Source organism: Cryptomeria japonica, chromosome 10, assembly GCF_030272615.1.
Source record: "Cryptomeria japonica chromosome 10, Sugi_1.0, whole genome shotgun sequence".
In the NCBI taxonomy this organism is placed as follows: domain Eukaryota; kingdom Viridiplantae; phylum Streptophyta; class Pinopsida; order Cupressales; family Cupressaceae; genus Cryptomeria; species Cryptomeria japonica.
In genome coordinates, this window is record NC_081414.1 from 17,306,276 (window position 1) to 17,330,988 (window position 24,713).

Sequence of the window (24,713 nt, forward strand, 5' to 3'; positions counted from 1 at the left end):
TGTATTGGTACAACATTGTTGAGAATACAGGGCACATGAATTTGTTGAGCAATTTAAATCTGGCAATTGTTTGCTTATTTGAATTCAGGAGATATATCTACTGAGGATGCTTGTGCATTAAATCAAATATAATATTGACTTAAGCCAGGATCTCCATTGCTCTTCAAGCTAATGTAATGACAAACAAGCATGTAGCATGTGTCAATTTTTTCTCTTCCTGGAGGAAAGCAAGACATTTAAATGGTTAAAAGCAGCATGTCTTTTTATTAAGGTTGGAATGTGAAATTTGTATTTCGTGGAAAATTTGTTATATCATTCATTTCAAGATTGTAATGTCCCCTTTTGTAAAATGCCCTAGTTTGCCCTAGATTACAGTTCTCAGCCAATAAGGGAGGGTTAGAGAGAGAATACATTTATCTCTTTAATAGAAAACCCTGCAAACAAGTTAGGAAATTAACCTACCAATCATAACATACAAGTGACTAATAATTACAAACATTTTAACTATGATGATGCATAAAATATAGAATGACTGATTATGATCCATAAAGTAAAGAAAGACTAACTATGATTCATAAAGTAAAGTAGAAAGACTATAAAGTAAAGAAAGATCAATTATTGATGAAACTTAAAGCAATTTGAAATTACAAACAACTGTAAATGTGGAGATTTGAATCATAGGTCATAACTAAAGGAATCCCAATCATAGCAAGCTAGGATGGGTAACTTGCAGGGTGTCTTAACAACCATTCTCCCTAAGCGACACTTGATAGGGTGTCTTATCAACCGTTCTTCCTCAATCAAGCCACCTTATCCTACTCACATGATTCCATCTATCATCATGGTAGAGAGGACAAGGATTTCCTCAATAGGGTGGTCTATCCTCCTAAGCCCAAAGGCAGAGCGCCTTTGGCTTCATGTGGACCCTGACATACATATGAGGTGGCGTGCTTAGAAGTGACCCCAACACCATTCTCCCTATTGCAATCCTTCATCTCCCAACCATGGCTGATTACAATAATCAGACAGAATATATATATATAACATCATATATATCACATATCCCATGTTAAATAGCGATAAGCAAAGTTCCCAGACTCGGACTCGGCTCGGACTCGGCAAGGCCGACTCGACTCGTGACTCGGCTATGACTCGACAACGACTCGGCAATGACTCGGCAAAATTAAAAAAACCTTGAAATTAAGAGATTTTTAACAATTTAAAACTTGTTTCATGCACCCAATATTGAATAAAGCCCAATTATAATGTGTGCTAGCTTGTTATGCCATGAAAGGCATGCTGGTAGAGTATCTACTTGTTTGGGGCTTCTGTTTAGTATTTTCTTTGGCCAAATTGAAATTTTGGGAGCACCAACATGAGACATCATGAACATCTTCACTTGGAAACTGTAAGGAATGCTTGTGTATGGTAGCATTAAATAGTGTGCTTTTTGAACTTAGGTTTTACCTTGGGACTATAGTTGACCTTGGTCTTTCTTGGACCTCTTAGTTTTTAGGCTATATATATGTTGGATGGAAGGGGGAATTGTGAGGCCAGAAGGGTTTGAAATATGCTCCTCAGAGACATGTCCCTTGCCAAAAATAACCTTGTGCCCCATGGGGGGATTTTTTGGGGTGTGGGGATAGGTAGGAAATATCCCCAACTCACCCCCTTTTTTCAAAATTTTAAGAAACATCCCTGTTGTGAGGTACTTACACATCGCCCCATTGCAAATGAAGACCCCCACTTTTTGCTTTCTAAGGTTAGCTCTTTTAGTTTTGTTGTTGGTCGTTTTAGTGTCTTAGCCTTTGCATTGAAGGGATTGAGTTTCTCAAAGGTCATCAAATCAGGTGGATCTCCTCAAGGTGGAGTGAAGGAGGTTAGGTCAGTTGAGTGATTAGGGGTTATTTAGATCATTCCTAGGGTTTTTGTGTACTATCTGGTCACGCTTCAAGTTGCTAAATCAAACCTTGGTTGAATGCATAGTGTCCTCCTAGGTCCCATCCCTTACATCAAGGTCAGAGTGAACTCGCCTTAAAAGTTTGGAATGTCATCCTGATCCTGAAATGGCCTGAAATTTGACAAAGTCTGAAAATTTGAAGGATCCTCCAAAAACTAGATTTTGCATTATAACTCATGGAGGTCCGAAACCACTCTCAAACATCCTGACAATATATATGGAATATAACTTAAAGTATAAGAAAGAGAAAAGACATAAGGAAATGTCACTTATACTTAAATGTTTTATTCCATATATGAATCCTGACGAAGATACTAACTTGTCAAACAAGTCAAAACATTGACTTGTGGTGGCCGAGTTTTGGAGCTTGGACTCGGCGAGTTTTGCCATAACTCGCCTGACTCGCGAGTCAGGCGAGTTATGGTCAAAACTCACCGAGTTCGAGTCCCGAGTCAGCAAAACTCGCCGAGCTTGGCTCGACTCGCCAACTCGGCGAACTCGCCTGACTCGCGGCGAGTTTGGGAACTCTGGCGATAAGCAATCACATAGTATGAATCGGAAATGAGCAGATTGGAGATAAAATGCAGTATACTATATTGAATAATCATAACAGCGATCTGCTATCAATAGTAGTATGCAGAAAGTATTATAGAATATATGCACAGAAACCTCATAGCAGAGTATCGCCTTTTCTTAATGATAATTGCAGATTCGATCTTTCCTTTTATGCTCTCTTCTTCAAGGACTTTTTGATGCCTTTCACCCACCCTCATTCAATGCTGTTGACAGAATATGTATCCACCTTTAAATAGGATGTGAGGAGATATGCAGTGAAAGGAGACGTCTCTTTACACGACCCCTGCCCATAACTCCTCATTCGTACCTCTCTTTGACTTAACTAATATTAATGTTTACTTATCATTTTCATCGATTAACTATGTTTCATTGTTTATCATTATTTTTCTTTCACCATTGATTATTATGTGATTTCCGTTGTCGCTGGGTAATCATGGATATATCCATAATTGATTTCCCCTTAAAATACATTCATTTCAGTATTGATCGGATGTTTCTACTTTCTAGTTTGATCATGGTTATTAATAAACTCATATTATTAATGCTATAGTGTCAGGCATATATTATATTTGATCAAAGGAAATATAAAGGTTAGGAACGGGGCATGATAGTCTGTCTGAGATAAAGGTTGTGATCTAATTGATAAACAAGCTACAGTGTATCCTTATAGGGCTATAACAGTCCCCATGCATACCACCAAGAACAAGGATGTTACTGCCTGTAACTTAATAACAGTTCTGATCTGATCTGATTGATGGTGATCTCAATGGAGGCTTTTGATTCCATTCCTTTATATCTCTCAATGTGAGGGAGAGGTCACACCTCTTTATCATGTATGCCCTTTGGCAAGAGACACACCCTTTCACCATTAGCACCCTTTGAAAGAGTGCAACTTTTCATTATTTCTGCCATTTGAAAGAGACACAACCTTTCACAATCAGATCTGCACTTTTTATTAAATCTGATCTGCACTTCTGATTCCACAATCATCCCCCCCTCAAATGAGGGAGTCACAACTTTTCATTCCACGTCTTTTGACCTTTCGTTAACTTAATTAAATTTTAATTATATTTAATATATTCTTTTATATATTAATTTAAATTTTATTTTTATTCTTGTGAGTTTTAATTCTATTATTATTATTATTTGCCATTAAATTCCATTTCAAAGTGGGGACATCACAAATATTCTTAGATACTTTTACAAGTGCCTAAATTTTCAAAGTTCAGGGAATTGGAGAGACTAATAGCTTCCAATCCTCACAAGAAATTAATTGAAGCATTATAATAGCTAAAGCTTGGAGTAAAGCACTTGATTCAATATTATTGCATGTTTTTATTATGTGTGTTACACATAATTTGGCATAAACTGATAGTTGTTTTATTGAATTTAACATCCAAATGCACACGCAGTTTGCTGTATGATCTCCAAATACAACTACCTCACATTCTTGATACACATGTTATTCTCATAACAAAAGTTTTTTTATCATGCTTATGGATAGATAGCAATGCTACTCTTGGTTTTTTACTTCAGTTTATGTAGTCAGGACTGAAGGTGTTGTTATATTTTGTTCTTTTTCATTGTTTCCATTTGTTTGTTTGAAGTGCTTGTTTATCTTTTTTGAACTATTTGTTCAGTTATTTATTTTATGACATCAACTGTTTGCCAATTTGAATATTGTGTTATGTACAGTATGTCATGAGAGATAGCACAAGGGGTTCAAGCAACAAGGAGAAACCAACATGCATTTTAGTTCAACAGAGGGATCAACAACAGTGCTGCATCAATGAGATATCAATTGAGAAGAGTAGGAAAGATGTTGATGGAAAAGATCGTCATAATTGCTCTGAGGGCATTGAAACACGTGAAGAGGAGGGCAGTAATTCAGTTAAAAGCATGCAAGAACCCACAGGTAATGATTAAAAATTATTAAACATAGAAGAATGCTGAAGTTAGTTTACTTACATCGTTTTTTTGAAAGCAAATATGTATTTCTTTGGATTTCAATAGTCTTTATACGTTTATAGTGCTTGCTATTTATAGGAATGCCCTTTTCTGGAATTGGCTATCTTATGAATAAGCACGATTCTTCATTTTTTAAATTAAAAAGTCAAATGTATTCTGACCCCAAAGTTCTCAAGCTATGTTCAGGGAAACAAACACAGCTTATTATTAATAGAAAATCGGAGTTTTCAATATATTGAACAAAAATATAAGAAGATACATCTGTATGAAAGACATCAACTCCACAGAGAAAATTCTGGAACTGCCTTTATCTCTTTTGGATGATTTTTATTCAGTTTTGGTTCCAGAACAGCTACATTGTTACTCCATTTATTTATTGAGAATGGACTTTGGAGATGATTTAATGTTGGTTTTTTTGTCACTTGGTACATTAATGAAAGAGAAGCATCTTTGTCAGTTAGGAAAAATGTCTTGATTTCTTCCCTTGTGGTGCTGGTGGGTCTTCTCAAAAAGATGTCACCTGGCTGAAAACTGGCAGTGACAAACCTTGCTGGTTTTAGATCTTTGGACCAATTAACACTTTTCTACAAGAGTGCTATTGTCAATGGATGTAGCAGATAATTATTCAAGCAGATAATACTAATCAGAGGTCTTCAGTCTCATTATGGGCTTCTGTGGAGTCTGTAATGTACCCTAATTGGGAATGCCCTAAATTTGCCTTGATTTTCAATTTCTAAGTAGGTGGGTTTAGAGTGTACCTTCTCCTGTTTGAAAGCCTGCAAACAGATTAGAAATCCTAAACAACAACAATAATTTCAATAGGCTGATTATAATAGTTGACATTAGTAATCCAGGGCAGAATTATCAATTCAGTCATAAAGCATTAAACATATTTGGAAGTCTCTACCATAAGAGAGCATGGGAAAGAGTGACTTCAATGGGGTGTCTCGGACCCTCTACCCTAGGCCCAAGAGCGGATATAGCATTCCTCGTCTCATGTGGCCCATGCCATCCATATGAGGTGGTCTACCCAGTGAGATGTCCACTTTGTGTTATCCCCTCATTTTGCCAACCTTTTCCTTATCTTTATGATTGGTCTCCTTGTATTGATGCACCATGATAGGAGAAAGAGGTCACAACAGGTCGCCCCATAAGCCATCTCCTTGAGGCCCAAGGGCAGTATCATCTGTACCCCCTTGGCCTCATGAAACCATCTAGTTTCCTCATAGAGGTGGCACACCTAGAGGAGTGCCCCATCACCAAACCCCTCTTGTAAGCCTACATTCTTTCTATCATGGCTGGAAGTACTCAGAAAATATGACAGATTCTAGCATCATACATATACTTTACATGTAATAAATGAATTATAGAAATTAATAGATCAGATGCAGTCAGTGGTTACTGTGATATAATCATAAACAGCAGTATATTAATAATGATAAATATGGAGAAATATAAATATACTGGCACAGCTCTTATTATGTTACCCATAGCATAGTTGGACTACTCGCCGAAAACTGGGCGAGTTTTTGCGAGTTTTTTTTCAGGGCAAGTTTTTACAACTTTTACTCGCTGATATTTTGGCGAGTTTTTCACAAAAACTCGGCGAGTTTCTATAGAAAACTCAGTTGCATTAAAAAAAACAGGCCCAAACATGTCGAAAAATTACAAAAACTTGGCGAGTTTCTATAGAAAACTCAGTTGCATTAAAAAAAAGAGGCCCAAACATGTTGAAAAATTATCTTTTTTTTTTCAAGTCAGTTTTTTTCTCTTCATCAAAATATATACATGAAATATAACATTTAAGTATAAGTCTTATACTTTATGTTATATTTCATGTATATATTGGCAAGATGTTTGAGAGTGGTTTCAGATCTCTGGGAGTTATAATGCAAATTCTAGGTTTTAGAAGATCTTTTAAATTTTTTAGACTTCAGTATGCTCCTATCAACATTCTCTCGCTCGCTCGATCTCACTCACTTTATCTGCCCCAAATTTTAGACCTATCTATGTCCCTATCACTCTTCCTCTATCCCCCTCTCTACCACTCTCCATCTCACTCTCTCCTCTCCCCCCCAAGATCTAGACCTATCTCTCTACCCCTCTCTTTCTCACCCTCGGACCCCTGCGAGGGGTGCTACCCTCAACCTAATTTTATTTTGCAGATGCTTGGTGGCAAAGTTGGGGTGGAAATACCCTAAATCTCAAAAAATTTGCCCTCAGAATCTTATGTTAACCTTTTTTTTCATCCAGTTGTGAGCGCAATTGGAGCTTGTTTGAGGCCATCCACACGAAGAAGAGGATCAAGTTAACTCAAAAATGCCTCAATGACCTTGTCTTTGTGCAATATAATCTTTGGTTGCGCATAAGGAAGGTAGAGGAAGCACCAGCTGGTCCAATTCATTTGGATGATGTAGATCCTTATAGTGATTGGACATCGCAGGAGTAGCCTCCATTGTTTATAGAGTATGACATGAATGATTTGGAGAGGTAGGCTACGGAGGAGTTGGGGGGGGGTGGATTTGGTTTGACACTGGATGACTTTGAGGAGGATGAGGAGTCATTGCCAGTGCCAGGTGCAGCTCTGGCAGCTAGAGGCAGAGCTGCATCTAGGATGGAGGATAAGCCACAACCTGAGCTAGTCATACCGAGCGAGGAGGCACAATCATGTCTACAACAGCCTGAGCCAATCATACTGAGCGAGGGGGCACAATCATGTCCACAACAGACTTCTTGGACTAGACCCTCTAGTTCTACCTCCCCCCTAGTTTTAACTAGAGTTGGGAAGAGGAAGATGTAATTGTATTGATTTATTTACTTTTAGTTCTACAAAAACTATTTACTATTTTGCTTCCAGCCATCAACATTCCTCATGAGGATGCGATTTTGTACCCACTTTGTATTTAAATATATCTAGACTCAGCTTGTTTCTTTTGTGATCTCATTGATTGACTCATGGGATGCATCTTCTCATTGAATTTTGCAAAAAGAAATGCATTTCTAATGAGTTTTTTGCCGAGTTTTTGCCAAGTATTGGCCGAGTTTTTCTCGAGTTTTTTTTTTGGGGGCTTGGTGAGTTTTTGGTTTTGGCGAGTAGTTCAACTATAACACATAGAAAACCTCAATACCAAACAGTCTTAATCAGTCAATCGTGCTGAGTATTAATATCTCATATATTATCAGTCTCTATCCCTTCATCGCTACCTTTGGGAATAATAAATTATTGCCCAAGTCGATCACCCTTGTATCTCCTCCTCAAATGAAACCTTCTCCCCTTTATAACTTCCGATGTGAGAGAGAGTCACACCTCTTCATCATGTCTGCCGTTTGCAAGGGTCACAACCTTCCATAATTGTCTTTCTTCGAAAGAGTCACAACTTTTCATATTCATCACCCTTCGAAAGAGTCATAACCCTTCATCATTTCTGCCCTTTAAGAGGGTCACAACCTTTCATATTTATCACCCTTTTAAAGAGTCATTTCCTCATTTTCCTTACCATTCATTTATATTTCCGTAATTCCTATGCTTCACTCTTTTTTCCCCCTCCTTATCCGTTTTCAAATGATCTCTTCTCTCTTATATCTCATGTTTGAGAGAGTCACAATTCTCTTGATTCCATGCCTTTTGACCATTCATTAACTTAATTACATTGTAATTATATTTTTATTATTATTATTATTTTTTTTATTAAATCCTATTTCAAAATGGGGACTTCAAACAATGTTCCGCATCAGCCAAAATTATTTTATCATGGAATAGATGTAACAGTGACTATAAAAAGTTTAAATGTAATATTAATCATATGGAATTTATATAGTTTTATAAAGTATTATATATTTTGAAAAGTACAGTCAGGCCTGGATGCAGTTTTACAGACAATTAAAAAAAATTAAAAGCTTCTAAAAATTCTCAGTTCATAACTTTGTTGATGAAATTGAAATTATAATATTATTATTTTTTGTGTCCTGCAGGGATTCATCGCCTGCCTTCAAATCCCTGTCCCCATCCCCATTGGTGTTCACTGTTTTGGTTATGATGGGATGACATGGAACCTCCTCAGGCCGTTTCCAAAATCTTCAAATTTTTGAAGCGTTTCTGAAATGTGTTGCAGAAATAGGAAACACTGCAGTTATGTTTAGCCAGATGTCCCTGATGGAAATGCAAGTTCTAATAATATTTAAATAAAATCATTCGTGATCTTAAAACAAGACTTAAATACATTATGATCACATCGTAACATCAGTATAAACAGCATTATAACGGCAATAAAATTAAACATGACAGCAGTGACAACAGTGACAGTAGTATAACAGAAATAAATAATATCATGGTTCAGATTCATAGCTAATGATATAAGTTATACAACATATAGTTGTTAACACTAACATTAAACGCAAAGTCTTAAATGCCAATTTTTTTGATAAGGTATTAGTCAGTTATTATTGTCAGTTGTAAAAGAGATTAAAGCTGCATTGGCCATAGTCTGGTACAGTGTGGTATTGAGTGAGAACTGCAGACAAACAATTTTTTTTGGAATGTGGTTGGTATGCAGGCTTCATTTTAACAGTGTTGTGCTATATTGCTTTCCATTGATTTTTGATTAATATTAGAGAGGAAATCTATAGGGTGCCCTGACTAAAGAAAATGAACAAATTATTGAGAACCCACAAAAGTGGGGACATACATAGCCAAAACAAACTAAATGAGCCAAGAAGAGGCTAATATTAAGGATAATAACCAACCTACGGACAGCAATCACTAATCAAAGGACAAGCAAAATAACTCTAACTAGAAACTGGCTGTTAGAAAAGGCAAACACAAACCCACACTCCAATGGTATAGGCCAATCCTTTCGTATTGTGTCAAGATTTTGAACTAAAATCTTAATTTACTTACCTTTAACATTTTATAGATCTTCTATATGCTTTGCACCATCTTGTCATCCTTCGGTTCTTTTCTAATCCTCGTAGGATCATAAATGCTCATCAAAGATTGAATATGTGCCAATATAAAATTGTCATTCTAGGATTTAGGCACATGTAAGTACAAATGATCACTTTTATTTTAGGATTTTCTTGCTTGTCCTGTTTTGGGTTGAATGGAATTTTCATAGGCTGAACTTCATTGATGGCTTTTATTGCCACTGGGCGTTCTACGTCTGCTTTTTTTAATCTTTGTTCTGTTTTGCAATTGCATTCTTACTGAACTGTGTCTTTGATACGAGTGAGTGTGTTTTAAGCTGGGTTAGTCATATCCACTACCACTAGTACATGTGATGAGTGGCTTAAATAAACCAAGTTCAACATATTTCATGATTCATTTCGGATCAAAGGGTCTCTTCATGCATACCATCCACCACTCAGTGTTCCAGCATAAATGAAATGCTCTGTAGAAGCCTAGGTTGCATTAAGAATGAAGAATGTGATAATTTTGGATATGTTTTCTTAAACAGCTCTCAGATTTTGGAGCAGCAGCATTTGAAATTTTTAAAGTGGGTAGGTTGGACTGTCTGATATATTCATACATATCCATAGCTAGACTATAGATTTATTTGCATTTTCTGGACATCCCTGAAATAAGTGTGTGACCTGAAGAGAAGGCAGGCTGTTCTCATAAGGCTGTTGGCCCATTAAAATGAGTTGTATGTTATGACTTTTTGTTGTGCTGATTTGAGTATACACAATCATCTGGAACTGGTTATGAGTTTCCTATGAAGTAGTTTGCCTTTGGGCTTATCAATGTCATCATTGCTACAGATATGATCTGGATATGTTTTATTCCATTTTCATTGCCCTCACAACATTGTTTCACTTTTGTTAAGTCCACGTTTTTGATCATGGTATGCATCGTTTGTCTAGGCTTGTTGTTTATCCCACATTTCTGTAGATGCCTGTAAGTGTGCCGAGTTTGTACTTTACTTGATTTGTTGATGGAATCATAAAATAGGTGCCTAAAGTTTCTTATAAAAAAATTAGATTAAGTAAAACACCACTTTTGGATATGAATGCTTTATATGTAGTTATGTGAGTCTCTTCTGCAGATGAAATGGCATCTGTTGGGGATTGTAGTGGGGAATCTGGAAAGAGACGATTGCTGCTATCAAAAGACAGAGAAAAAGAATTTGCAAATGTAAGTATATTGAGAGTCACAACCCGTTTAATTATGAATCAGTTCAGCTGACAGGAGAATCTGCATTTTGATTTTGCTTGTACTGTGACTATGCTTTAAATATTTCCTTTCTTATTGGGTTCTCCATGGAGTCACTGCGTTGCTGAGAAATCATGTTTTACTTTTCTTTCCTCTGCATCTTTTATTTTTAGGGGCCTTCTGGGGGTTTATCTGTGCCAAATAGCATGGATGTTGGGGTTCAAGTTCATAAGCGGCAGACATCCAATTTCAAAGGTTCTTCTGCACAGCAGACTGGTGGACCATCAAATCTGCAAGGTGTGATGTCTCCTGTGAAAGGAGCTTCTGGTTCCATGAATTTCAAGCACAATCATCGTTGGGAATCTAATGGAAGGGTAGGCAGGGGTACACTTTCAAGCCAAGATGTTCACATATCTGTCATGTCCACAAACTTGGAGCAGCAAAATCAAGTGCTGCCTAATGCTGAAAAGGATAAGCGACCACCAAGACATCCTGGCCTTCGATCTAGTTTGAAAGATCACAGTTTTGCTAGTTCTTCTGTTGATGTAGATGTTAAGAATTTCCAAGATGAGAAAAATATGTATGCAACCTCAAAGGAGTTGTACAGTCCAATTTGCATGGCAGAAAAACAGGATAGACGCACAAGAAATAAGGACAGGCCTGACCGTCCTGTTTGGACTCCTCGTCGTCGTTCTGATGGCCCACCTGGTTCTGATGCAGCTCAACACTTACAAGCTGTTCCCGAAGGTGCTTTGAAAATAGAAAAAACTGATAAGGGTTTGTCCCGACAAAAGGTTGCATTGGTAGAAAAAGTAACGGAGGATACTTTTTTGCAAGTAGATAATTCAAGTGACAGTTTTGTGGCTGTACCAGGGAAATCATCATATGTTGACTTAGGAGGTCCTCAATCATCTCGCCGTGCTAATACTCATTTGGGAGTTGTAGCCTCGTTGGATATTAATCAGGTAGATCCAAAAATTGAAAATATCTTGTCAAGTGGAGGTGGAGATATTGAAGGTCAAAACATCAGCCGTACTGCTGTTCTAACTGGGGAAAATGGTATGCTTTAATTGTTTGAGTGTGGGGGAAAAATATTTCTTATCTATCAAATTTGAGAGTTGTATATACTACAGTTTTAAATTTAGTATTTTGAAATGTTTCTGGTGTAATTGATTATTGAACAGGAAACCACAGGCAAATTTTGAGGAGGCCATCAGCGTCTGTAACAAGGGAGGCAGATGGAGCATCTGCATTAGAAATGAAACAAAACAAACGGGGTGCTGCTGTAGGCTATGGAGGTCAAGAGGTTGGTCATATTAATGGAGTTATGCCTTTTTTTCCATTGGTTCAAATTGCAAGCCCCAGTAATTTTTATTGTTCCCATTTAAATGAAATAGGTATAGGATGCTGGCAAATACTCTGTTGATTTTTCTTTTTCTATTGGACATTTGTACAGAAGCAAGTGTGGGTTGCTGTACAGAAGTCAGGCTCTTGTTCATAAATATTTTTTTGGAGCTGGTGAGAGTTTTACCCGAATCAGCAAATTTTTTCATTTCTTCCTGTGCATTTTTTGATTTGTTGGATTGTTTTTAGGGTCATCCTTTGTGGTGTTTGTTTGGTTAATTTGTTTTGCATTTTCTTCTTTAGATCCAATTTTTTATTTTAATCTATCAAGCAGCTGTTGGTTGCTACAGCAGTAATTCATTACCATTGGAATGATGTGCATATTGTTCATCATGGCCTTAAATTTTCCCTTTAACAGGAATTGCAGCTTACTATCTAAAGTAGCTTTTAAGACTTAGTTGTTTTTGTTGTTTCCTTTGTTTTTGATTATGCTGAAGGCATATTAGACTCACATATGGATGCAAAAACGTCCATCAATAAAAACTATAAGCATTTAATTTGATGTGTGAGACACATAAATGCATTAAAAGCAAAAGAAAAGAAAAATTATTATTATTTTAAATTTAATCTAATTTATTTTCTCATCTCATGCACTTAATTAAATAACTATTTAATGCTAATTATATCTTCACTTCCACCTCTCAACAATCACTCACTCTGAGTTTAATTGATGCTATTTCCATCATGCAATCAATTAACTTGTAATTATCTCAATCTAATATTATTGATAATGGGGGGTTGAAATATAATAATATAATAAAATAATAATAAATAATATACTAAAATAGTAGTATAATAATAGACTAGAAATAATATTATTAATTATGGGGGATTGAAAGTGCCCCTACATAAAATCCACTTTTTTCTCAAGGATAAATATAAAAATGAGAATATAAAATAAAAATATAACGATATGATAATATAATAATAATGCAGTCTTAATAGATTTTTTCTTTTGTCAAGGTTCAATAGAAATATAAAAATATAATAATAATTTGGTTCTAAATTTTTTTTTCTTTGTTAAAGATTTTAATGGCAATATAAAAATATAATAACAAGAAAAACTGCCTTCCAGCCCATATGGCTGAATTGAAATCATTAATTTTCCATCTTTTCCTCCTCTTAACTTCAGTCCAACCATGATCTTTTGGACGACAACATTGTTCTTCTTGGCCATCCTCCTGCCCATACTCATTGAATTCTTCAACGTCATAGGAGAACATGCCAAGGCATAATTCATAATGGCAAATGTCTTCTATGAGAGCTTGGATGCCACCGTGATGCCGTTTTTGGAGTGTTGATTAGAACACATCAACCCTCTAATAGGGGTGTCAAATCTAAAGGTTACTGTTGCCACTTGTAGTAACAAAATGTATCCTAAGCTATGAAAAATAATTGACTGATTATATTTACGAATATACAACGTAGAGAATTACAAGACGGTGTTCTAAAAAAAGAACAAACCGTTTAAGTGAAACTAAAAAGCTAAAAAGCTAAAAGCAAAATAACTAAAAAGAATTAAATGACGAACTAAATGACCATTAATAGAACGACTAAAGGTAACTGAGTAAAAAGAATTAATTATTTTAATACCCTCCCTTAATGGTCATTTTATCAACTAACTACCCTACGGAAGACACTGCAAGTCTTTTGATCACAAACGCAAAGAACACTCTACTGTTGTGGAGACTCTCCCAGGATCTGCAAAGTGTTAAGAACCAAGAGTAGCTGATCCCATCCGACTGATGTAACCCTCACATGCGAATTACAGAACTGTCACACACAAATTATAGAAGTGCAAAAAACTTGAGACCACGATTTTGAGGAAAAATCGGAAAACCCTCCAAAAAGCAACAAAAATGATTTTAGTAAAAACCGTAAAACTTTTTGCAGAAGAGTATTGAGCACTGTTTGCTCTAGCAACTCTAAAATAGACTGCAAGATACCACGGTTTGACCCAAAACTAAGTGCAACAAACCACGATTTTTGTGGAAAAAAAACCGTCGAATCCTAAAAATTGGAACCCTCCAAAAGAGAATTCACGATTTTTGAGGAGAAAATCGAAAAACCCAAATCCCACATGAATGGTGAATCACAAATGATTTGTGAGGACAAAATCAAAAAAACCAATAGACAATTTTTCAGGAAAAAATCATGAAAACCTACAAACAATTTGAGGAAAAAAATCTTGAAAAGTGAGCAAACAATTTTTGAGGAAAAAATCGCAAAAACCCACAAACAAATTTTGAGGAAAAAATCATGAAAACCTAGAAACAATTTTTTAAGGGAAACAATTATAAGCCCCAAAAATAATTTTTGAGGAAAAAAACAATTAAAACCTTCCCATGTTTTTTTATGGCTAAAAGTCAGAAAACCCAGAAAAATATTTTTTGTGGACAAAATTGATAAAACCCATAAATAATCTTTTTGGGAAAAAATTATGAAACCTAGAAATAATTTTTTTTTATTGAAAAATCATAAAAAAAGTAACCTTTTTTTTCAAGGAAAAAAATTATAAAAAACCTCAAAATATTTTTTTTAAGGTTTAAGGACAAAAAAGCTATAAAAAAACCGCTCTTAGTAAATGCAAAATAAACAGTAAATAGGTTCGACTTAGAAAAATAGCCTTTATCCACGCCTGTAGCCAACGTTTTTCTCATTCGCAGGTTCTGTGTTCAAATCCCACACGCATCACCAAAAGGGCCGAGCACGCTTTTGTAGTTTGGACTACAGCAAACGAAATGAATCGTTCACGACTTGAGGCATGGAACCCCCCTCTGCCGCGTCAACTTCTAGCATCCCTTTTGTTACAGGCGGCAAAATGAACTATTCATCGTCGCCGAGGACAAACGTGCTCAAAGAAGCAAAACATGGGAAGCCTGCAAAACGCAAAATCTGTCGTTGTTTGCAAATCACAGTTTGCGGGAAACAACAAACCCTTCAAAAAAAAACGCGGGTAATAGGACACGAACTCTGGAAAAATTCCAAACAAAAATCTGTGATTAAAAAAGGAACATAAACCCTAGCATGATTCAAGAAAAATTCATGGCAATATGGTAAATAGGGCCCATGCAAAATCACCCATTGCGACTTGTATGTGAGCTAAACCAGAGAGGCTTCAATCCTTCACATGAATTTTTTTTTTTTGTGGTGGCAAGCATAAACTGCCTTCCAATCCATATTGCTGAACTAAAATCATTAATTTTCCACCTTGTCCCCTTTCTTGTAGGACCTCAAATTCGTTTGATGTTGAGGATTTTGTTTCCTGGACTTAACTTCAGTGTAGCCATGATCTTTTGGATGACAAAACTCTTCTTCTTGGCCATCCTCACTGCCCATCACCACTGAATTCTCCAGTGGTAGAGAACACGTCGGGGTAGAATCCATCAAGGCGGGGATGTCTTCTGTGAGATCTGGGATGCCACCGTGATGCCATTTTTAGAGCGGACAACAAGCAAAGACAAAGAATGAACCCTTGGAGAAGGAAAGGAGAAAGTTTTGAAATCCTTAGGAGGAGCATGGACTTGATTTGAGTCTTGTGGAGAATTAGGAGGAATGATTTAATGTTGGGGCCCAATCCTAGCCCACTAGGATGATTTTCCAAAAGATGCCTAATTCCTCATAGCTTGTTGTTTTTGACATTGGGGTGTGAAGTGATCCATTGAGAAACACCTCTTGCATTTGAAGGCAATTTTCTCATAGTCAACAGGTTGCCTCCTGTTTCTATTACCCACCTTAGTAGTATCTTTGTAAGGAGGCCATTAGATAAGTACATCTCAACACATATTTAAGCTTGAGTTGAATTTTGATAATCTGTAGTTTCCTTGGATGTGTAGCGATACCTTCCTAAGACATTCCCAATGGCCCTTAGGCAGTCAAGTTCCTAGAATTATAAAGGAAGATATGGTAACCTTACCCAAAAATAAGCAAAAGTGAACATTTATGGACATGGATCAAAGGCTACAAACCATGGCTTCATACATAGGAAATTGCCTTGAAAGGTCTTGTTGTCACAAAAGTTTGCACCCTTACCTAAGCTATCAACTTAGACAACCTTGTGAAACATGGAAACAACCTTCAAGTGTGGGACCTTGCACATGTGAGGTTGAATCTCTGGAGAAGGCTGACTTCCTTTCCAATCATGGTGCAGTGTTAAACCAACCCAACACAGCACCAATATTAGAACCGATTCTTTTCCCAGCCTATAAGATGCACCATATACCAATGAAATTACCACCATTGTTGTCTTCTAAAGAGCATATGAAGGTACGCTTTTAAGAAAATACTGAAAGGAACAAAGAGTTATTTTCAGACAGTATCAACTAAGAGAGTTTACACAATCATATAGCATAGAAGTAAGGAAAGAATCCATTCAACAAGAAGGTAATCACATAACACAACAAGTATGAATGAGAAAGAAGGCAAAGTAAATAATTTCATTAACAAAAGCCAAGATGATTTACAGATAACAAAGTATACCCTTGTATGAGAAATCCGAAAACTAAGAGAGGGAGAAGAACCCTAAAAATATGTTACAAAATTGCCTTTGTAGGGCAGGCATAACTCAAATTGGGCATTGAAATCGGAAACCCTAACTGACTAGGGTTAAGTTACAAGAATAGAATACATAAATCAGATCAAGGATCTGATTGCTTGCGTGCTAGAATAGATCTATAGGACAGAAAAGATGTTGTTGCTATCAATGAAGGTATGAAATCCTTGAAATCTGCACGGCTCAGCGATAGGGATGGCGTTTGAATGTTCTCTATTAGGGCAAAAGTCCTCTGCAAGGGATAAATAGGCACGGACAACCTTGAGTAGCGTCTGCAGAGCCCAGATAAATTAATGTCAACCGCCCTGCATCAGCCTCGAAGTAGTTGGAGCAAGATCTAATCAGATTGGGCCACTGACAAGGTCAGAAATAAATTTTGACCTGTTAGTCAGCAACCACCCCAATTATTCGTTTGAATTTGAATGTTCTGCATTGGGTTTGAATATAGGCCGTCGGATGAAAATCTTGCACACAAATGAACGATCGATTTTTGTCACCGCCCTATAGCGGGCCACTTTTTAATTTTGCCCTTTCATTTTGCAAGGCTGCAATAGCAACAAATCTTCCCCGCTAGCTTGCAGGTCCAGTTTTAACATTGCCCCTGCCATTTGCGGGCCTGCGGGAATGACAAACCTTCATCGCCATCCTGCAGCCGTCTGATCAAACTGTCCTCTTTCCTCTGCGAGATTGTGGGACATTACTTTGTTCTGTTTTATTATTTATCGCAAGCCCGCGACAGTTTGGATTCATGTCTTCGATCCTTTTCCAGGACCATGGTGAACTTATTGTGATACCTCAAGCCACCTGTGGATGGATTTCCTTCTCCTTGTGGGATGGCGGGGCCAATTCGAATCATCACTTCATCCACACTGCTACCCCGCAAGACGCCTTTCTCTCGGTAATTGATCACTGAGGATCAATGGTAAGCTTACCACAATACCACAAGGCTGCGTCCTCTTTGATTGTTGATGGGTGCGAGACTGTGGGAGAAATAGCATAGCACCGCCAGTCCGTGAGCCTGTCGAGATTTTGATTGTTGACCGACGTGGGATTGCGGAAAAAGAGATGGACACTGCCAACCTGCTAGCCATTTGGAATGCTGATTGTTGACCCCCGCAGGACAACAGTAAGAGCTGATAAAGTAGAAATAATGGGGCCGGTATTGGGTGACTAGGAGGGTCGGTGAAGGAAATGGTTAAGGGGCCCTTTGGCTGGTGGATTTAAGTGGTATGACCTACTGGGCAGGTCGACAGAAAATTAGAACAAGGCCAACGACTAAGGCATGGAGGCTTAGGGGGTTTAGGGTTTTAGGCTTTAAGGGTTAATTGCAGAAGGGTTTAAGCCATTTATAGGATGTTTCATATTGGCTATAATTGATGGCTTAAGGGTGACATGGAAATGTCAACAGGTCCAAGGACCATTTTCCACCAACAACTCCTTATCCACCTTAGAATCAAATTCTAGGATAAAGAACCTCTTGGCACGGGTAAATCTAAATTTGTCCACCCATATATTCTTTCCATTTCTCAGAATCCCATGAGTGTAGATCCCATAATTTTGGCTAGATCTTTGTGAATCGGCAGATTAGGGCATGATCCTACAAAAATACCTCCCAAAACATAGCCAAATCATTCAAGCATATCTTAGAGGCTGTGGAGGAATGATGAACAAAAGGAGAGGACATAGTCATGCGGTGTCACCGAAATTGGAGGAGGGCCAATGCATCATAAGAAACCCCAATTCTCCTTCTATCAGCCAAAAAAGACCAAAGTGCAAAGCCTGCTTAAAATTCTTGGATTCCCTTGATGGTTTTGGCAGATTTGTTGTGGTAGCGGAAGGGCAAAAGTTTGGCAGAGAGGGTGTCAAGGTTGCATTAGGGCATGAGCGTGAAGGAGCAGTGGATGCTTCAAACAACACACTCTTTCCAACACCAACTGTGACACTCGAACCAAAACTCACCCCAGTGACATTCTCACCATCAAACCCTCATAGAGATCATGATTTAGACGAAACCACACATGAATCCTAGGAAACATGGAGCTTGGAAGGAGCGAGGCATGTGAATGCAGAGCAGCACACAAGGGTAGAGCGAGCGATCGAGAGTTTTTTAGTTTAGAATATTTTTTATAATGATTTAATATTAATTACAATATAATAATTTTTTTAGTAGATTAATGAACAAATATGGTATCTTTCGGCATACTTTACCTATATTCCTTTAAATATAAGTTATTTTTATATTATACTATTAGTAATAGTGATGTTGTATCTTATCATGTTACTTAACTTTAGTATGGTTGGATTGACAAGACAGATTACTCCTAACTTGGTCATGAGATTGAAATCCAAGCATACAAAATTTGAACAACATATACTATGTGAATTGCAAATATTCCCTTGTTCCCACAAGAATGCTCTCATTTGTGACGTTTTCAGATGTTAGGTTCTGGCATTTGGGAATTCTATGCATTCTTCGATTTGTCATCGCAGTTGGAAGTGCACATTACTTCTGAGAACATCAAACTACTGCCTTAAGTTGTATGAGTTATTACTTTTATGGATAAAGAACCTGTTAAGCATAACTTCCGCAATACAATATTCATTAGTTGATCATCTCACTCACTCATCAAACCTGCAATGAATTGTTGCATCATGGAAACCAATGCCAACATTTTATACATTGGTATAGGACACATACTGCTGTTTTCTCTGTTGAAATTATGTAGCAACAGTCGGATGACTCTAATCGTTCAAATGTCTAATTGGCCTAACGGCCTTAGACATTTGTACGATTATTCCTTATTCCTATCCTTCACTGCAAATTAGCATTCTGATCACAGATTAGAATATTGTATGATAATCGATTTAATCATTGTGATGACAATCAGATTCTACAAATAATCGATCATATGTATAATCAGTAATAATTTTATATTACTGATTATACATAGCTTCAAGTGTATTATATACCGATCTGTGTATATCCAATGATTAAATATTGTCATCATAATCTATTATGGGCTTCACTAATTACTAATGGATTGTTTATACTATGTTTATTAATTGGTTTAGTTTACCGATTGTGTTTGCATGTAATCCCGATTATACAATCATTTTTGACTGTTTGTTATACGTTGGTGATTATTGGTTAGCATGCCTCCACATAGGAGTCACGACTCTATGTGGAACCATGTCGGTTCCACATAGAGTTGTGACTCTATGTTAATCACTATGCTTATAAATCATTGACTCTCACATTAAGCCGAGGATACACATACAGAGAACAAACAAATCATAGTACACAGTCGACACAAAGGAGTCGATACTGATTTATATCTGTGCGAAGGCAATATCATTCAATATATATAGTGAAGTGATCTGCATTTCATAAGTCTGTGATACTGTTGGGTGATTGACAGTACTCGACTAATATAATTGAACTGTGGATAGTTCGATATATAGTGTAAACAACATTATTGCTTATGGGTTTAGAATCAGACGAAGCTTCTAAGTCAGATCTATTTTAATCAATTAGATTTTAGCATTGATGGTATCAGTAGTAATGCGCAAGAATATTAGCACTACATTTTGTTAGTATTTCCAACTGGCATGTATTATAGACAGTTACATGCATTCAAAATATGCATTGTCGTTTTGATAAAATTAATTAAAATACATATATTGTCAGAAAAGGGATTGAGCTGCACAATCAAAAAGAGATTTGTAATTGATGTCTAACAGTTACAAGCAAGAAACTATCTTCTAACTAATTGGCACTAAAATGCAGTGCATGCAGTATTGTTTTACATTGCAATGTACGTGAACAATTCTTTGTATGAAAATCAAGTTGATTGCATTTCTTGAATATTCCCCATACTGTGCGTTTTGCTCTTTTTGGATACATCCTTGATATTTGAGGCCACAAGGATCTTCATGGCACATTTCATTTTCAATTTTTTATCCTTGTGTTTTCTCCAATGCTAATCCTCACTATTTCAGTATCACTATGCTTGCTGAGGAATCTGACTTGTCTAAATAATGAGGCTACACAGTTTATAGCCTTTTTTGAGTGTCTAGGGTGTGGGTGGGGCACATTAGACTATTAGGATTAGGATTAGTGGACCACATTTTTAAGGGGCATGGTTGACGGCTGCAGGTTTCCAGGACGTTTAAGGGACATGGTTGAATTTCTTGAGGGCCTTTGGGATGTCCCAGCATCCCCTCAAAATCCCCATTAGAGGGGATGCCCCTCAACATACCCTCTTGAGGGGAGACTTCCCAGGGATGTCTCCTACTTGGTTGCTGCACGACAGATGGATGTTCCTTGATGTCTTGGCATCTTGGAAACATCCAATTCTCCAGTCACATGTTAGTTTAACATGCATGTTGCTTTTTTCTCTTTCCCTATTGATGTCAGCAGCGTTTTGTTTTCACTAACAGATTGCATAATATGATAATTGTGCTAGCTTTTTTTCTACCTTTTTACCCATTTAAGACTCATTTTTTTCCAATGTTTTATTTGATTATGTTGTAGCTTAGGTTTTTGGATTTTCAGCAAGGGGGCATTCCTTTGAGAGATGATCACACTCATTGTGAGGTTTGGATTTAATAGGCATGCATTCATCTATAAGTTGAGTGAGAATTCATTTATACTCTGCCCGCCTTGAAGGTAATGCTTTTTGGAGTGGTTGACTTCAATGCAGATTCATGCATGGTTTGGTCCTGCTCTTCACAAAGTCACTTTGCAAGAATGAAGTTACTTTCCCATGAAATCTGCAAACATTTTAAACATGGGCATACAGGTGAATCCATCCTGGGGTTTGGTTGACATTTTGATTCCCTGATTAGGCTTGACACAAATATGCCAAACTTTATGAATAGGCTCATAAGCACAACAGTATTGAATATTCTGGATGGGTATACCAATCTTTCTTAGCCCTTGCAAGGATGTTATCCATAATTAATTAAATACCTAAGAATCTGCACATTAGATCCCTTAAGGATTGAATGGACATGATGTTCCAGCATAGCCATATCTAGCTCTAGAACATGTCTCCCTTTGATGGCCTCTAGGAAAAAAGATCCAATTTTCTGCAGAGGGATAATTTTCAACTTCCCAACCGTCCATATTGCTCTTCGCTTTTTTCTGTTTTAGCTGATCCTAATCTTCTCCCACTATGCTGGAATTGCCAACTTGGGAGGGTTGTTGCTTCTCCCTCACTACCTGCAGCACCATGTACCCTCTTTCTTACCTTATCCTTTCCCATTAACTACAAAAACCTTACACTTTTGTCTCTACCGTATAAGAGCTGTGTTTCACAGGATGCGTCCCCTGACCCTTAAGCCCCTTTCCCCATCTCTAATGGGGTTTTGTGTATGGCAGTATGGTAGACCATCCCGGAAAATCTTCAAAATTCTGAATTTTTTCAGACATGAGTCGCAGGAACAGGAAATGCCATGTAGAAGTTTGGTCATCCCTGATGGCAAGGCAATTTTTAATTTTGATTTTCCTTTATGACAAAAAAAATTGTTTTTTAAAATTAAAATAATAAAATACCTTCATGACATTTAAAAACTCATAACTGTTATATAACTTGTATCATCAACTATGAATCTGAATCATTATTTATTGCTGTTACTGCTGTCACTGTCATGATATATTTATTGCTGCTATATTTCTGTCACTGTCTTAGTTTTAATGTCATGTTTGTTAATTTTGTTAAAATTTTAGTGATCAGAATTAACAAAACTCAGAAATAGACAAATGCACACACATACGAACACAAGGTTACCCTGGGAAAACCTCCCTCTTGGAGGGAAAAACCCAGCAACAAAGATCCAGATCAAAATAATTATAATCAGCAGTGTTACATGTACAATTCAGCTCGCATAGAGCATAGAAAATAAACTTATCTGATCTGGAACTTTTAGGCAATCAATATAGGGGCAGACTTATTCAATATCCACGCTCAGCACATATGTAATCCAAAATACAATGACCCAACCGGAACTGAAGTATATGCTGATTGAATAATGACAAGTAACAATTCGGCAATCTCCAATGATGTTCGCTGAAGTGCAAGGTATATTCGCCAGTGATCGCTGATGTTAAGTTGCGGATAACAAGTTCGTTATGTTCACCAATCAATGTTACAAATTTACTGATGGCAAATCGCATATATGCAGAGATCATTTGCTGATTGTGATTATGTTGTAAGGCATCAATATGCCTTTGTTATATACAAGACACAAGTCTTCTTATCTCCCAAGTTGGCCTTGTATCTTGCCGCCAAAAACAATACTTATATATTCAAATACATGTGTTTTACGGTTACCGCCCAAATTGGGCCTATCCCATTTACAAGTTACATGAGTTTGGGCTCAGCCCAATTACATAATTATCACAATATATTTTAAATTTTAATTGCTAAAGGCAACATTAAAATTTAATCAGGTTAGAATCCGATTCTAGCTATATTTTTCAACACTCCCTCTTAGCTAGGGAGGATTCTAATAAATAACCAAGTTATATTGTGATAACAAAACATTATGAACCTTCCATCTTGCATACCCGCAGAGGATGGATCCACCTTGCATTGCCCACAGAGGGTGGAAGAGGTCTTTCACCTCAATCTTCTCCCTCAGAAGGATACAACACCACCTTGCATTGTCCGCAGAGGGTGGAAGAGGTCTTTCACCTCAACCTTCTCCCTGAGAAGGATACAACACCACCTTGCATTCCCCGCAAAGGGTGGAAGATACAACTTAATGTATCACTAGAGCTAAGAATCCCTCTCAGCCAAAGCTATGTTCTCCACAACTCCAAGTCTTATCTCTGAAGTATTCAAACTTCACTCGAGCAAGAGGCTTGGTGAGAATATTCGCTATCTGCTCATCAGTGCTGATGTATTTCAGCTGTATGGCACCTCTCTGTACCATATCCAACACCACCTTGCATTGCCCGCAGAGGGTGGAAGATACAACTTAATGTATCACCGGAGCTAAGAATCCCTCTCAGCCAAAGGTGTGTTCTCCACAACTCCAAGTCTTATCTCTGAAGTATTCAAACTTCACTCGAGCAAGAGGCTTGGTGAGAATATTCGCTATCTGCTCATCAGTGTTGATGTATTTCAGCTGTATGGCACCTCTCTGTACCATATCTCGAACATAATGATAATGAGTCTCCACATGTTTTGATTTGTCGTGAAACACAGGATTGACAGGCATCTTTATACAACTCTGATTATCACAATGGATGACTGTAGGTTCTCAAGGTTGTCCAAACAACCCGACAAGAAGCTTATGAAGCCACACTGCTTCTCTTGACGCCACACTTGACGCAATGTATTCAGCTTCAGTAATACTCAATGCAATTGAGGACTGTTTTCTGCTACCCCAAAAGATCATGGCGGTTCCCAAGCTGAAACAGATGCCTAAAGTGCTCTTCCGGTCTGAGACACTTCTTGCCCAATCAGAGTCGGAATAACCTTCCAAGGTGATGACAGTGTTGAGAGGATAATAAAGCCCATAACCAATTGTGCCTCGCAAATATCTCAGGATATGCTTGGCTGCAACAAGATGAACATGCTTGGGTTTGTTCATGAATTGGTTGAGAGCACTCACTATATAACAAATGTCTAGTCTAGTGTTAACTAGATACATCAAGGATCCAATTAACTGTCTGTACTCAGCTGGATCTGCAAAATCAGAGTTAGTTGCTGATATACTTAACTTCTTCAAGTTAGTTTTCATAGGAGTAAACATAGGTTTGCAATCCATCATTCCAAATCTTTTCAAGATATCAACGGTATATTTTCCTTAACTTAGAATGATTTTGTTAGATCTTTGCCATACTTCTAATCCTAGAAAGTAATGCATTAAACCTAAATCTTTCATTTCAAATTCTGAAGCTAATTCTTTCTTACATCTAATGATGAGACTATCTTCACCAGTTAGAAATAAATCATCCACATATAAAACCAGAATTAGCATTTCACCATCAAATACTGTAAAGTAAAGGTTAGAATCAACATCATTCTTAAATCCAAAGCTTACCAAATATTTATCAATTCTTTCATACCAAGCTCGAGGGGCCTTCTTAAGGC

At 37.2% G+C, this 24,713-nt stretch overlaps 1 protein-coding gene across 2 annotated transcripts in view; it reads left to right on the plus strand.

The window, feature by feature from the left end:
• The window catches only part of LOC131076720 (regulator of nonsense transcripts UPF3), a 40,833-nt gene that overhangs the window by 11,472 nt on the left and 4,648 nt on the right, over window positions 1–24,713 (plus strand). Inside the window, exons 8-12 of one of the 2 annotated variants that reach the window (XM_058014028.2) lie at window positions 4,232–4,451; window positions 10,546–10,634; window positions 10,826–11,711; window positions 11,837–11,958; window positions 12,109–12,170. In XM_058014028.2, coding sequence (XP_057870011.1) covers window positions 4,232–4,451; window positions 10,546–10,634; window positions 10,826–11,711; window positions 11,837–11,958; window positions 12,109–12,153 — 1,362 coding nt within the window. In that variant the 3' untranslated portion in view covers window positions 12,154–12,170. The remainder of the gene's footprint in view (window positions 1–4,231; window positions 4,452–10,545; window positions 10,635–10,825; window positions 11,712–11,836; window positions 11,959–12,108; window positions 12,171–24,713) is intronic. The other variant, XM_058014029.2, reaches the window with a different exon arrangement.